The sequence below is a fragment of the Triturus cristatus genome, chromosome 7 (assembly GCF_964204655.1).
Source record: "Triturus cristatus chromosome 7, aTriCri1.1, whole genome shotgun sequence".
Taxonomy (NCBI): Eukaryota; Metazoa; Chordata; class Amphibia; order Caudata; family Salamandridae; genus Triturus; species Triturus cristatus.
The window spans coordinates 110,399,516-110,416,176 of NC_140590.1; the positions used below are offsets into that span (position 1 = coordinate 110,399,516).

At 45.6% G+C, this 16,661-nt stretch overlaps 1 protein-coding gene across 2 annotated transcripts in view; it reads left to right on the plus strand.

Moving 5' to 3' along the window:
* LOC146808951 (chemerin-like receptor 1) overlaps window positions 1–15,875 on the plus strand; it is a 36,858-nt gene extending 20,983 nt beyond the window's left edge. For both annotated transcript variants that reach the window (XM_085615746.1, XM_085615747.1), the window contains exon 2: window positions 9,363–15,875. In XM_085615746.1, coding sequence (XP_085471872.1) covers window positions 9,385–10,623 — 1,239 coding nt within the window. In that variant the 5' untranslated portion in view covers window positions 9,363–9,384 and the 3' untranslated portion in view covers window positions 10,624–15,875. The remainder of the gene's footprint in view (window positions 1–9,362) is intronic.
* The last annotated feature ends 786 nt before the right edge of the window (window positions 15,876–16,661 follow it).

Below are 16,661 nucleotides of genomic sequence, written 5' to 3' on the forward strand. Positions count from 1 at the left end.
GCTTTTGCATAGAGCAACAATTTAAAAGGGAGGCCTTTAAGTCCTCTGTTTTCTTATTGTTTTTACACTTATTGTTCGTGGGAGGATCTTGGGTGCGAGTTTCCTGGGCTGGAGGAGAGACCAGTTGCACTTATTGCATCAAAAGTCTACCTCCAAGCTCATATCAGCCGCTGTACACTGACATAATGGTAGCTGCCTAAGGCTAAGCAGTTTTCCCTATTGTAATATAGTGGAAGAAACTCACCGGAGGGAAACTGGGCAGCATGGCTGGATCCGGACGCCTCCGCGAAGCTGACGGGCGCAGACGGGCTTGTCTGTTGCATCGGGAATATATAGGCTAATGCCTGTGATGCAAACTGGATCACTAACGCAGCTGAGGAAGCGGAAACTGCGTGGGTGGAAGTGAGGAGCCCGGTAGTAGCCACAGCCCTCTGCACAATCTGCGTATAATCCGTGGCGGACCAGGACTGGAGGAAAAGCGAGATGCGAAACGGAGCATCTAAGGAGGTGTAGGCAAGCAGAATCAAGTAAAGTGCAAGTGCGCGTAGGTAGGAGAAATTGTTAAAAAGCACAGAGTAATTCAGCCACACATATACAATTTAAAAAGTATTAAAAACCTAGTAGCAGGGCAGGATACACGAAATCCTGCCACTGTCAGCTGTGTGCGTCCGTTTGCAGTGGGTCTATATAGGCTAATGCCTATGATGCAAACTGGATTGCTACCGCAGCTGAGCGACTGAAAACTGCGTGGGAAACAGGGACTCAAATTGGATCATAAATTCAAGCTGTTCTGAAAAGGGGCCCCCAAAATATGTTTGGCCCAGGGCCCCCAAAATCCTTAAGATGTCCCTGCAACGCAGAGGCGCAACTAGAGCCAAATTTCGGGGGGGGGGGGGGGGGGGCTGAGCAAAAATTTCGGGGGGGGGCTGAACTTTAAGCAATAGGCAGAGTGGAGCTGCAGGGGCTCTTAGAAGGGGTGAAACAACAGCGAGGCCTCATTAACATGCAAATGGTCTTTTAAAGACCTGTGAAGTACTCGGGTGCGGCTGCTTTTTTGCCCGGGAAGGTGTCTCACCCCGGGCTGCCACACACGAGGGGGGGGGGGGGGGTGGCTGAAGCCCTTTGAGTCCAATGGGTGTTGCGCGCCTGCTCCAACGCCCATGAAGCATGGTCCGCGCTATGGAAACCCACACATCGGACGAAAATAAACCCCAATTCCTAGCATAACAGAGAAAAAACGAAGGCAGAGCTCCTAGCATATATCCATAATGATAATATTAAAAATAAAATAATTGGCCATTATCGGCACATAACAGCGCCCCTACCACCCCCTCCCTTAGACAGACGTACTTCCGCAAGGCATGTCTACTCTCCTCGAAGATGCAGAAGTGATTTGGACCCCCCCCCCCCCCCGGTGTTGCCCAGAATAAAACTCCCACAACATATTGAACCTGACAAATTAAAGTAAACATAAGAACACACCCTCTCACGCTATAGATGGTACATCTTCCAGGGTCGGTCTGGCCATAGGGACATCACACTGTGCCCGAGGGCTGGTCTAAAAGGTCAGTGTGTGGGCTGCTTTCTCAAGGTTTGTGGGCCTTTTTTTATCTGTTTGGCCGCTTTCTATGGTTGATTTTGTTCATACTACTGCAAACATTACTTGGAACAAGCAAGAAAGCGCGCAGATTTGGAAGGCTAGCCAGGGCTTTCTGTTGATTATTTAGTTTTTTTGTGATTCTGCATTCCACATTATGCAATAATTTCAGGTCCCCAGTAAAAATCACGTTGTGTTACTCAGGCGCTCCATTTCCCCTTGTAAAAAAGTTTTTCTGGTGTTATCTTTTGGCCATTTGTGGTTGCTCCAGAAGCCAGTCTCCTTCAATGGGTTTACACCACCTGGGCAATTATTTCACCTCATTAGTACCAGATTAACAGCCAAGTACAGTAATAAGCAATTGAAAGATAACCAATTAATCTTTCCGAAGGGCCACAAGCGAACAAATTCACCACACATTTTAGTAACTCTAGCTGCGCTCACCTTCTCATGGTCTGTCTCCTTCATACTGTTCACCAGAAAAACGTGTCTTTAACCAGACACTTAACTCTCTCTTACAGCCCCTTTCCTTGTTTTAGTCTGAAACCCTCCAATTGTAACTTTATGCCTATTTTGTTCTTGAGGCATGGTTGAACCACAGTTGTCCACAGAGATGTATTCCTGAATCAGACTGCATGACCCAGTGTGAGGTAATTGTACAGCTCTTCAATCCCTGGCAGCACAGCACTCAGAATAGTGCCCCATGGCTAAACACTTATAAGGTCCCAATGGCGAGACCTTTTGGCAATGCCAATGCTAAGTAGTTCTTGATGCAGGGCATCTTTGACTGGCTCTGCGTACTCTGATGCTGATATTAGTATGTCTATCCGACTAGTTCCTAGTGTAGTTCTCATATCCTTGGAGGCACTGTACTACCACCATAGAGCCAAGTGGAGCCCCCCTGCCTACTTTGCTTCAGACTGGACACAGCTGTGAACTAAGGGTGAATGATACTTAAACACAGTGCCCTCTTCTGTACAAACTGCTATTTTAGAAGGCACTTCGTTGCCACCCACAGTGAGGGTGTGGACCCTGGGAAACGGTGCTGGCTTATTTTTTGTTCGGTCTATGAAGATGGAACCCACCAGAGACAAGATAAGATGTCAGGTGGGTTGAAGTTGTGATGGATTGATTGAACTGGTCATGCCAGTGATCCATAATTTGTTTCCACCCCCACTGTCACTGGGATGCATTTTATTTCATAGCTGATGTTAGAAATGGGGGTCTCTAGTTGGCAAGGGTTTGTACCTTTGTCCAAGTAGGGACCCTTCTTCCTAGTCAGGATAAGGAAGTTACACTCCTAAAATCACCACTGCTCACCCCCTTGGTAGCTTGGCACGAGCAGTCAGGCTTATCTTAGAGGCAGTGTGTAAAGCATTTGCACATAACCATCAGTAATACAGTGTAAGCACTACAAAAGAACACCACACCAGTTTAGAAAAATATCCAATATATTTTAAATACTTAAGACAAGACCAAATAAAATGCAAATCCACAATACAGTACCTAGAATTCGTCAGTTATCAAAATATGCTTGAAATACAGTTCCTTGAGGTGGATAGCTCCGCCCGTGGCTATCACGGCGTCGTGAACAAACAAATCCAAACAGTTTTGGCTGACCGTGGTGTCGTGGGCCAGCTACGGTGTCGGGAAGACCCGCAAACAGTACCTTTAGAGATGCAGGGTGTCGGCAACCTCTTGTTGAGCTTCCAAAAGCACGGCATCCATAGGCGTCTGTTCCGGAGGTCGGTGCAAGAGTCATTGGGCCCTCGAAGTCACACGCTTTGCAGATCAAACTCTTCTCTGTTGAAGTCAGGAGTGCTGGCATCAGCAGGCGTCGGGTGCTGCGGTGCAAAGTGCAGCAGTGCGGCGTGCTGCGCCCTCAGGTCGCCATGCGAGCAGTGGCTCGGTGGCGGCATCTGATGGCGTTGTTGGTGAGACCAGGGTCGCGGTGTGAGGTGAATGCAGTGCTCGTCGCAGTGCTAGCAGGTCCTGGTGCAAGCAGCGTTGTCGTCGTTGTGAAGCGCTGTCATCGTCTGACGAACAGGAGTCGATGGCGCTGGCGTCGGTAGGCCAGGGCTGTGGTGCGGGAAGAGAGCGGTGTGTCGTGCAACTTTACAAGCGGTGCCCTCGAACCACAGTGCAAGCAGCGGCGTTGATTTCGGCGTAGAGCGTCGTCGTCAGGGATACCAAGGCGTCGTCGTGAAGCAAGGCGGTGCAGAGAACGGGGCTCATAGGTCGTGGTGCGAGCAGCGGCGCGGTGGCGGCATCAGCAGGCATCGCCGGTGAGCCCAGGGTCACAGTGCGGCATTGCGGCGGTGCCCTCTGCGGTGCCTTCAGGACACAGAGTCGGCAGCAGCCTCGTAGACGTCGTCAGATTGCTTTCCTTCTGTTGCAGCACAAAACACACAGTTCCCAGTGCTGAGGGCAGAAGAGCTTGAAGTCTTTGCTGTTCCTGAGACTTCTTGAACAGGGGGCAAGCTCTACCTCAAGCCCTTGGGCAAACTCACCAAAGTAGATTGCAGAAGGTCCAGTCCAGTCCTTTCACTGCCCAAGACAGAAGCAGCCACTGCAGGCCAATACAGCAAAGCACACAGCAATGTGGTAACAAATGCAGCGTTGCTAAGGTCCAGGGGTCCCAGTTCCAGAGAAAATTACCCAATATCTAAAGCTTATTAGTTTGAGGAGATTGACTCGAGACACTGGACCTCTATGGTCTCAGGGAAAGTACATGCGTAAGGTTATGAGTCAAAGAGCTCCTCCTCAAATAGTTAACAGTAAAAATGGTCAGAGTACTTGATTAAGTACAGATTTCCGTTTTATTTGTTTAGACATAAAGGTTCTTTTTCAAAGGTTCCAACATTCAGATTGTATCTTTTCTTGTTGTTATTTTGTTTTTTCTGTTTTTTTCTTCACATTAAAGCAAAACAGCTGACACGTGTTTCACCCAGTGGCTGAATTTAGCCAGGGCTTTTTCAAGGCTTAAGATTCAAAGTAGAAGCGCATCTTATTAATATTGACACTTTGTTTTTCAAAAATTACTTCATATTAGAACAGGACGGATATCCTTGTCCTCCTCCTCGCGAAACTGTTTCAGCAATGTGGTAGTTCTTCCTCACAGCTTCTTCAGTTCTTCTTCTTGGCAGTCTTCTGGTTCCATAAGAGTTCTAAAGTTCAGGGGTCTGGGCCCCAATATTTATATCGCAAAATCCTTTGATCTCTTAGGCACAGAGTGTCTGTGCCCAGCCAGAACCAGTTCTGCTGTCTCTGGTGTGGTTTCCTGGCAGGAGGTGGAGACGGCATTGTCAGAGGCAGACCAGGCCCATTCATGTGCAAGGAAATCTCCTCCCCCTACTCTAAATGCAGCCCAGGTCTAATCAGCCCTTTCCTGACCCACCTAGACTTTCCGGAGTCACTCCTGCTCCCCAGCCCCCTGTCATCCAAAACCCAGACAGTCAATCCACATTCTGGCAGAGGCACACTGGATGGCTGAGCAATAAATAACTACTTTCTAAAAGTGGTATTCTCAAACACAGAATGTAAAAATCACCTTCACTAAAAGATGCATCTTTAGATTCTGAGTTCAGGCATACTAAACTTTATTTTCCTACCTCATTCCCCTGGCCGGCCAGTTTATAAGATGTTATAAACAAACTCCCCATTCTGTCCTATGGGGAACAGGTAGCCTTGCAAAAGTGAAAACTGAATTGGCAGTAATTCACTATCAGGACATGCCACACACACCAGGGCATGCCCTACCTTTCACATACACTGCACCCTTCCCACAGGGGTACTTCAGGGGTGGCTGACATGTAAGAAAAGGGAAGGTTAGGGCTTGGCAAGTGGGTGCACTTGCCAAGTCGTCATGACAGTACCAGACTGCACACAGGCTCTGCAATGGCAGGCCAGAGTCACATTTGTGGGCTGTTTGTGTGGGTGGCACAATCCAGTGCTGCAGCCCACCAACAGCATTTGATTCACAGGCCCTGGCACAAGCAGTGCACTTTACTAGGGACTGACACATAAATCAAATAGGCCAATCATGGAAACACCAATCCATAACACATTTTACCACAGGAGCACCTGCACTTTACCACTGATTAGCAGTGAGAAAAGTGTGCAGAAACACTACGCCAGCAAAAACAGAGTCAAAACCGGGATGTCAGAAAGCAAAAACTCAGGGGATACACGCCAAAAGGTGCCAAGTCTAACAGCTGACCATCCACTTATGCATTTTTCCTCTGGCCGCTCTACTTCAGCATTCCATGAATCCTCATCCTCTTGGTAGGTGCTACCTCTGGGGGTCCAATATTGTCTTTATCTCACTGTTATATAGTATCAGGGGCCCGATCTTCAACACGTCTTCATGATTGAGATTTCTCTAATTCTGTTTACGTACAATCTCCGTAGTAAACCTTGGCCCTGACAGAGTTTCACAATTAGAGACATACTTACTTTTCTTTAACCTTAAAGAGATGCCTCCTCCTTGCATGGCCCCTACACCTTACTTGTCTTTCCAAATGCTTCATCAAATCTGCTTATATAACCTATAAAATGCAGTGCCAACGGAAGTCTAACTCTTCTAAACACAAGATCATCAGAGAATATCCCTAAACTTGCAGGTCTGTACCTCTATGGCCACAAATGGAAACTCAAAACTGACCTTATTTGCTTCTCTCACAGACAATCTAACTATTTTTGATAATCTTGTCTCAACTTTTCTTCATGCAGAGAAACTGCTGGCTTCTCTTTCTTCTTCCATCACATCACGGTCCACTATCGTAGTTAGAGATCAGCTCCTGTGCGTACCTCCCATTCCCATTTTATTTTTCTCCCCAGCCCCCATATCTTTTCCAGTCTTTCTCATTTTGACCTCCCTCACACTTTGTTCCCTTCTCTTCTCCAGATTCGCTCAGCTATCTTGTCTTGCACTTTTCTACACCTGCTTTTCCCATTATCCCATCCACCAAGGCTCTCTGCTATTTCAATCAGTCAGTCAGGTTTCTTGTAAAACATGACTGCTCACCCGTAAGGGCCTCAAAGCGCAGGGGAGGTTGGGGGCGAAGGGATGTTGTTTGTATTTAGGCCTTGCAATCATGCTGTATGTAGGTGAACTTTTTGAATCAGTTTGTTTTACGCCAACAATTTACTGTAACTCTATTTAGGGCTTCCTTTTTCTGTAATTTGGATATTGCTTCCTGTAACCATGCAATGTAAAGCACTCTAACACTTGTGGCCACACTCATGCTATATAAAACCACATAAATAAATAAATATATAAATACATAAATGATCTAGAGGTGGTAGATGTATGGTGAGTAGATGATTGAGTGTACTAGAAGTGGAAGAAGAAGTCTGGTACTGAATGTTGTGATGGAGCGAGGCAAAGGCAGAAGTAGATGTTGGGTGGGTGGATGTTGTGAGAGAGGGATGTAGAGGCAGAATTAAATGTTGGGTGGGTATCTGTTGTGATGAAGTGACATAGAAGCAGAGGAAGATGCCTAGGGGGTGGATGTTGTGATGGAGTGACGTAGAGGCAGAAGTAGATGTGGGGGGTAGATGTTGTGATGGAGTGACATAGAAGCAGAGGAAGATGCCTAGGGGGTGGATGTTGTGATGGAGTGACGTAGAAGCAGAGGAAGATGCCTAGGGGGTGGATGTTGTGATGGAGTGACGTAGAAGCAGAGGAAGATGCCTAGGGGGTGGATGTTGTGATGGAGTGACGTAGAAGCAGAGGAAGATGCCTAGGGGGTGGATGTTGTGATGGAGTGATGTAGAGGCAGAAGTAGATGTTGAGTGGGTGGATGTTGTGATGGAGTGATGTAGAGGCAGAAGTAGATGTCGGGGGGGGGGGTGGATGTTGTGATGGAGTGACGTAGAGGCAGAAGTAGATGTTGGGTGTGTGACGTAGAGGCAGTAGTTGATGTTGGTTGGGAGATGCTATGATAAAGCCAAGTCGTGGCAGAAGACAAACCATGCGTAGATGTATTAGGGTGGACATTTTCTTTAAATCAATTTCGGGTAGAGGAAGAGATAGAGTCAACCAGTGTTTTTACCACTGTTGGAGGAAAGGTGGGATTAGGAGGAATCATAGAATCAAACTACTTGAATCATTTATTTCACGGATCCTCCACTACGAATGTGTTCCATCTAGAGGGATTATGTGGTCTGTTTAGTGCTGAACTTGAGCCGGTGGTTGCAGGTGACACTATGTTTTGGGGAGCGGCACTTTTTTTTCCTCATCAGACTGTGACCCTGTGCAAGTGAGGGAAAAACACAAAAAGAGGAAAGAGGGAGTGAGAGAAAGATGAAAAAACAGTGACAAAGAGGGAAAAGATTGATGAGAAAGAACTTGCAAGGGTGAGACAAAGGGGCAGAGAGAGTCTGGTGGTGGATTAAAGAGTCATGAGCTGGAATGAAGACTAGGCAGCTTTGGTATTTGGTACTCACAACATTCTCTGGCCCAAGCCTCAGGCTTCTCAGTAAAACTTTGGGCCCCAGCACCTATTCTTTTACAAATTAAGCACTGTGAATCAGTGATGAGCATAAGGGGTGCGATGAATATCAGAGCTCATAAAAACACACCGTTCCCTCCTTTGCCAGGCACTCGCTTGGTTTCTGGACCACGGGGGTGAAGAAGGTGGAAAAACATGGTGGCAGATACTTGCCACTGTCTCACAAAATATGCTGGTGCCATGCCACCGGGGCATCGCTTCTCCATGCCAAAGCCACACACACAGAAAATCACAAACTTGAAGCTAACAAGATATAGAAAGACATAAAAAGGGAAATGGGATTTTTCAGACTTCCAGATATTTCCACAGCTAGTGAACATTTGTATGTATATCAACACATATGCCTGAGAAGCAGAAATATTAGTAGGACTAATATTGTTCTAAAATACGGTTTAATTCCAATCTGTAATAAATCTGTTATGTGTCTGATCCTTGCTGTTCCTTTGCAATGAGATATTTTACAATTTAATTACTGGAGTTTGTGGGGTGGCGTTAGGTTTCCAAACAACTTAAACCCCCACCTGAGAAGGACTCACTTGAATGCTTAAGTCTCCGGGACACACGGCCATTGGAGCTCATGGACAGGTGCACTTTAACTCTAGGACCAAGACGAATACCCATGTAAGCACAGAGGACAGCAATATTGTAAGTTGATGGGGCAAGCATCAAATGATATGTATGGGATAAACAGTGACATAAGTCCATGGGTCAAATGTGTATTTTTATCTCAAAGAACAGTCTCCCACTTTCGTCAAAGGGACAAAGGTATATTTAACTCTGAGGGACAAACTTCGATTTGCACCTATGTAGAAACTTGTAAGATATTTAATTTTTTTTGGGGGGGGGGGTGTATTTGAGTTATGTACAAAATCCATTTCTTCCGTACTACGTGTCTGATCCGCGTTCCCTCCATAATAGTGACTGTTATTTTATTGCTTATTTCTTAATCACAAAATAAGAACAGTAGTCCAGAAATTGATTTTTAGGGGAAGTTTTCAGAAACATTTGTCATTTGCGTCAAACAATCCCTTTTTATGACTCTTAAATGTCTTAGTTTGGTGAATATCTTCATAAAATAAATATTGTAACCTGATTCAATCTATCTTATCCCAGCCTGCCACTGGTGTGTCCTTTGGGCGCTGTGGCCTGTGGAGAACGTGCAGAAGTGTGATCCAAACACAAAGCTCTACTGTGGGAATGATAAGTATTTCAATGTAGGTTCTGATTCCTCATTTTCTTTTTCTTTTCAGAAAGTTAGACCAATCCCAAAAGATGGAGAACATGACATCAAATGCGGAGTTGATGACTTCTGCTTTGCTGGGACCCTCCTCCCTAGATACTGCAACCTTCCCAGAATCATCAGTCAATATCACAACCTTTTCACCATCGTCGGCATACACCGCCTTTCCACCACTATCGACAAACTTTACTGGTCCAGAAGAGTTCACGCCCCCTGTTGACGACTATTACTATTACGAGCAGGACGAAGGCACCAAGAGAGCGTTGCATGGTTTTACTATGTTCATTTACTTTGTCGCTTTCTTCTTGGGGGTGACGGGCAATGGTCTAGTGATCTGGATCACCGGCTTTAAGATGAAGAGGACTGTCAATACCGTGTGGTTTCTGAACCTCGCCGTCGCCGACTTCATCTTCACCTTCTTCTTGCCCCTTAGCATCATCTACATCGCCTTGGGCTTCCACTGGCCATTCGGCAAATTCCTGTGCAAATTAAACAGCACGGTGGCCTTCCTGAACATGTTTGCCAGCATCTTCTTTCTGATGGTGATCAGCATTGACCGTTGTATCTCAGTGATCAGGCCCGTGTGGTCTCAGAACCACAGGACTCCGCGGCTGGCCATCTTCATAGCCCTGGCAGTGTGGGCTGCATCTTTGATAGTAAGCCTGCCATATTTTATTTTCCGAACCACTGACCTTAAGGCACAAAATTCAACAGATATAAATTGCTACAATGAATTTGGGTTGGGCGATGATGACGAAACATATGTAGTTGGGCTACGCAGATACTCAGCTGTAATTTGGGCACGGTTTGTGATAGGATTTTTCTTACCCTTCTCCGTCATTGTGATTTGTTATTTCACTATTGCCATAAGGTTGAGCAGAAACCGCCTGGCGACATCCAGCAAACCATTCAAGATCATCATTGCGGTCATCGTGTGCTTCTTCATCTGCTGGTTCCCCTACCATGTCTTCTCCTTCCTGGAGCTAGCTGTGCATGTCAGAAGGGATTGGCCAGGTAGACTGCAGTACATTGGAGTGCCCATCACCTCCAGCCTCGCATTCATCAACAGCTGCATCAACCCCATCTTGTATGTCTTTGTGGGGCGCGACTTCAAAGAGAGGTTCCGTACGTCCATCCTCGCCGTGTTGGAGAACGCTTTCATCGAAGAAGCTTCTCAGGCAACAAATAACACTGCCATGAAATCAAAATCTAGCTCAACGGTGGAATCACAAACCCGATCAATGGTGGAAACACAAATCCGTGATACCTAACTTTCTAGAAAAAATAACAGCTTCAAAAGCTGTTGTGGAAGATGCAGCTGAATCACTGTATCTTATGCCGCTTCTTATGTTGGACATCCTCACGGGTCACTTTGAAAATTGACTTTGAAAGTCAACAAGTGATCAAAGGACAAATAGCCATTAGGGGATGCTATAGAGACTTCCCAACTAGGGGGCAGATCTACGAGGAAGTGCCGCAGCGTGGCACCGCAAGCGACATACTGCAGCCATGCGCTGGTGCAGGCACCCTTGCACCATGGTGCAAGGATGACTGCGTTGTGGGGAGATTGTTTTTGTGCAGGAAGGGGCACCTTCCTGCACAAAAACAATAATTACAGGCATTTTCCTCTTTCAATGTGTGCTGTAGAATGCCATAAGGGGCCATATTTACAAGGAGAGGAAAAGTCACGCAGGGTGGCTTTTCCTGTCCTTGTAAATATGGAGGAGCCCCCTGTGCCACCAGTACGTCACAAAAAGTGACATACTGGTGGCGCAGGGGGCTTGTAAATCTGCCCCTAGATGCTATCTATGGAAAATCAGTAAAAGCAAGGAACCAGCCACTTATGAGGAGAATTAACTATGTGCATGGCCTGGACCCAGACCTATTGTGCAAATTCTGTACATGTAATCTGCAACATAACACAAGAAGGAGCAAATGGTGCAGATTCTTCCCATGGTACTATGCCAAGTGCTGAACTTTGTCCCCTTTCGTTTTGTCTGAGAACATTTGCCAGTTTTGTTCTGAAATGATAGATATGACCATACAAGTCCCAGACTCAGAGAGGAGTCTGCCCTTTATTTGATCTGTTTGAGTTATGCCCTAACTTACTTCATTGTGTCATTTAGGCAGACATTAGACAACTCTTGCTCTTAAGCTATATACAAGTCCTGCTTGCGGACCAAGTTTTGCTTGAAAAGTACACACATTTGCGATGAACAAACGCTTATCTGATCTTCTTTGAAGTTTACTTGCACCAGTGATTTTGGGGTGTCACAAAAACACACCACAACACTGTCACTTGGAGGGATCTTAACCCCTTCCCTGCTCATGACGGAACCACTCTGTCATGAGCCACGGTTGAGCTGTGCTCATGACGGAGGGGTTTCGTCATGCCGCGGCCGTTGGCGGCCGCTCCTCCCACGCTGCGCTGATTCCCTGCCTGTGCGGGTGATTAGCGCAGTGGGCGGAGTCATGACGGAACCACTCCGTCATGAGCACAGCTCAACCGTGGCTCATGACGGAGTGGCTCCGTCATGAGCACAGCGCCACCGCGCTGCCCCCAAACCCCCCCCCCAGCGCTGCGGCGGGATTCCCGCCGCAGCGAAGGGGTTAAGGACCAAATAGTGATGGAGCAAAGAAAAAATTGGTTGGTACCTTAGTTACTGCACATTTTGTTCTGCTCCACTGTATTTTAGATACAACCCCTAGGACTGGCTGTCATACCACACAGCGCCCAGCAATGTCCTCCAACATTTCCTAAAGCTAAAGGTGACCAGTGCAGGGATGCAGAAAAACCCTCAAATCAACGATTAACTGATCAATTAGGTGGTAATGGATCCAGCTAATAGTTCTGCAGTTTTACCAGTGTATTTACTTCAAGTGCTTGAGCTGAGTCTTCGTGCCGGCTGCAAGAAATACCTGGAATAAGGGGCATAAATGCTGTGGTCTGTGTGGGATTTCCATGTTTGTGGAGTTTTACCCACAGCTCAAATATAGTGTGAAATGTAGGTGCAAACCAGAGCTAGCACAATTTGTTCTCAGTTGTGAACCCACAGAGCCCTGGTGCAAATATGCTTGAGGCCATTTTCAACCCGCCCCCAGTTCCTAAATGCCCCAGTGCTTACAAAGCACCCTAAAACAAGAGGCACCCTAAAACAAGAGGCAGCAGACCCTTTGGGGCCCCAGTGCTCCATTTGCTGTCTGAGGTGGATCATGAAGCTCGGCAGCCATTTGAGAAGCTTTGCAGTCTCCAGGTGCATCCCATCCTGGGCGCCTGGGAATGCTCAGTGAGAGAAGAGCTTGGACCATGAAGAAACATATTGAATTAGAGCGATGGAAATTAGAGTTCAGGAAAAGAGCCACGGGGCATATTTACAACACTTGCGATAAATATCGCAAAGCGCGCTTAATGCTATTTTATTTATCGCCAGCTATCGCTGGATTTTAACGCCTAGCTAGCGCCTTATCATCAACGCTTATCTCCGAGGCGATATGAAATCCAGCAATAGCAGCGAAAAGCGCCAATATCGCTTGAAAAACAGAGATAAATTGTGGGAGATAATGAAATCCTTGCTGATATGCCCCTGTGACCTTAACCCTGCAATCCACCTCCCATTATGTAGATGGCTTAGTCAACTTTTAAGCAGGTGTTAAAATCCTGCGATAAGGGGGCTTAGCGCGAATATTCTTGTCGCTAAGGGGGTCTGCTGCAGAACGCCTACTTTGCATGTCATTAGCGAAGGCATGCAGGGCGATAAAAAACGGGAGCAAACTCACGGAAACTAGCGCTAACAAGCCTTAGCACGAGCTTGTTAATAGTGCGATGTAATATCGCCGCTTTTCTGGGTTTTAAAGCCAGAAAAGCGGCGATATGGCCCTTGATAATATGCCCCCACATGACAGAACAGGCACTTTTTTCCATAAACCATTGTACGGTGATTCTAAGTCTGGCATTAGCCAAGATGTTTTGGTTTTATCAAAATTGTATCTATTTGATGTAGGTATAGGGGCTTATATCTAGCTGTGTTCATCCATTGGTCTATTGTGTCATTCACGTTTTTCTTCCACCCACGACAGTATGAGGCAGTGGATCAACTTATTCCAGTCACTGGCTGACTTCATTGTGAGGGACACCATTCCCCCCCTTCACAAGGAGCGCATCTGCACACAGAGTGGTTCTCCTCAATACCAGGGATTACTATGTCATGTGTGCTCTTTGAGATATAGAAAATATGTTTGCTTTTAGTCATTTTTAAAAAAATATATTGGCGAAGGCCTGGCAGTTTTACCAGTAGTAACACACACAAAATTCCGGTCCAGGGAAGACATGGCTTGGCAGTTCGGGCTGGACTGTTCCCATGAGGCACAGGGTCAAGACTGATTTGCATATGGCCATGTCTGAACTGGGGTGGCGTGGTGAGCAAAATAATGATGGATTAAACCTAGATCTGTGACTGGGGGTGAATGTTTTGCCAATGTACAACATTCCGTCCATCATCTTGTGTGTTTTGCTATTCGCCCTATGTGGGAAGGGTATGCCCAGACGTGGGTCCTGTGCTCACTACGCCACTGGAGTCAAGCTATCCTGGCTGAAGAGGGGTGAAACCCCGAAACCGGTCCTAGGATGCTTGATTCCGGTCCAGGGAAGACATGGCTTGGCAGTTCGGGCTGGACTGTTCCCATGAGGCACAGGGTCAAGACTGATTTGCATATGGCCATGTCTGAACTGGGGTGGTGTGGTGAGCAAAATGACGATGGATTAAACCCAGATCTGTGACTGGGGGTGAATGTTTTGCCAATGTGCAACATTCCATCCATCATCTTGTGTGTTTTGCTTTACCAGTAGTACATTTTTACAAAAGCAACAAGCAAATAAAACACATTTTAACCAAGTGAAAAGACTGGCAGCCAAAGGCAGATCTGTTCAATTTACCAGTGCTTAATCTTATCTCGCCTTATACAATACAGTAAAATGCAAAGTTTAATTTCAAATGTAGGTTTATCACAGTCTTACCTTCTGGAATCTTTTGTAAGCAGCGTGATAGGAAAGCTATGGAGTTCAGGGTTGTGATGCATAAAACATTCACCTACATGCAAGGAGCGCGTCATGCAGCTTTGCCCATAGCTGGAACCATGGGGCACTGATACTTCTTTTTTTTTTTTCAATATCTTTATTGGTTTTATACATATATGTAATCCCCCGACCCCTGAACCCCCCCTCCCTTTTTCAGACTTTATCCGTACCAAACAGAGTGACAATTTGATTGCAGAGTTCATCAAGATAAAAAAATAAAAAACAGAGCATAGAATTCAAAGGTGCAAAACAGTTCATCATATACACATTACAATCAATCTTCCGTTACGTAATTAAATCTGGGCTAGAATTCAACATCATACAATGAGTCTAAAAGGAGTATCTATCGGTCCCCAGTGTAACTTTGTATCCACTGCAATAGTGGATCCCATATTGCCAATCCTTTTTTATGATTATTACGCCCTTTTCTTTTGCAGATAGCCTCCTCTAGGCTACATGTTGCCAATAATCGGGCTCTCCATTGTTGCAACACCGGTGGATTTGGGTCTAGCCATGCTGAAGCAATGCACAACCTTAAAACAGTCATTGCCACGAACATTAACCCTTGCATATGTTTTGGCCGCCTAGCATTCACTGTGCCTAGTATTGTTTCCTCCGTTGAGATAGTTATTCCTATTTTTAGAATCTCCGATAGAAAGCCTGATATTTCATTAATCAAATTTGTTAATTCATCGCATGAGGTGAATATGTGCACAATATCAGCCTCGCATAGTGCACAGCATGGACATGTCGTCCCTTTTCCCGATCCCCATTTCGCTATTTTATTTGGGGTGTAATACAGTGAGAAGAAGGTTTTATAGAATTGGGCTTGTAATTTTATAGACATCACGCAAGTCTGAGATAGTTTGTAGGAGTGGTGGGGAGTTTGGGGCAAGACTCCAAGTGTAACCTGCCATTTAGCCATCCATTTCTCCATATCATCTGGATAATGCGAGTTCATAGACTCATAAACTTCCCTGATAGTTATGGTAGATTTATTTTAGCAGGTTCTCCATAGTTTGAATTGCCTGAAATTTTATCCTACCCCCCCTTTCTTTATCAAACAATCTCTAACCTGTAAACATTTAAAAAAGTCCCTATGGCTAAGTTTATAGACATTTCGTAATTCCTCAAAGGTTTTCAGCCCAATAGGCACTGATACTTCTATATACAGACCCCATCTGTTCATATTGTGATTGGGGCTTTATTTTGTGAAATGAATATTCACCTTGAAAAGGTGTTTTTTCTTGAGGACTGCAACAACAGCCATTCACACACATGGAAGGTAGACAATTAATGCAAGCAAAGGGCCAGATAATGTATATTTTGCTTATTTGTATAAACAACAATTGTTGTAATGTTATTTGCCATAAATATTTATTTATTTAGCATTTTCGTGCAGAATGTGTTTGTTATCAATAAATTGGCATAAGTGCTGGAAGAAACTGACTCATACGTTGTGTTGAAAACAAAGTCTTTTATCCTTTTATTACAAAACATCAGACATTTCTATTGTCATGGAGGTTCTCACAACCAATCAGGTATGTGGAAACATATTCTGATAGATGTGTGTTAGACCTGGCACCTTGGCGTGGGTCTCCCTTCCATTTTTTGCTGTTGCCTCATGTGTTTTTGCTGGTTATAGATGCTTTGGGAAATGTGCCACTGCTGTCCAGTGCCACAGTGCAAGTGCTCCCTATGGTAAATTGATTTAATGGTTAGTGATTCCATGACTGGCTAGTTTGGTTTACCTGTCAGACCCTAGTACAGTGCACCAGGAGTTTCCAGGGCTTGTAAATCAAATGCTGCTGGTGGGCTTGCAGCACTGGTTGTGCCACCCACAGAAGCAGCCTGTAAAAGTGTGTCTCAGGTCTGCCATTGCAGAGCCTGTGTGCAGTCTGGTACTGCCATGCTGACTGGGCAGGTGCACGCACTTGCAAGTCCCTAAACCTTCCCTTTTCTTCATATCTGACACCCCTATGGTAGGCCCAAGGACAGGGTGCATTGTAAGTATAAGGTAGGACATGCCCTGGTGTGTGGCATGTCCTAATAGTGAATTACAGCCATTTTCGTTTTTCACTATTGTAAGGCTACCTGTTCCCTGTAGGCCAAAATGGGCAGTTTTATTATTACATCTTATAATCCTTACTGACTCAGGTAACTAGGTAGAAACTCGAGTTTAGTATGCCTGAACTCAGAATGATAAAATACATCTTTTAGTGAAGTTGGTTTTAA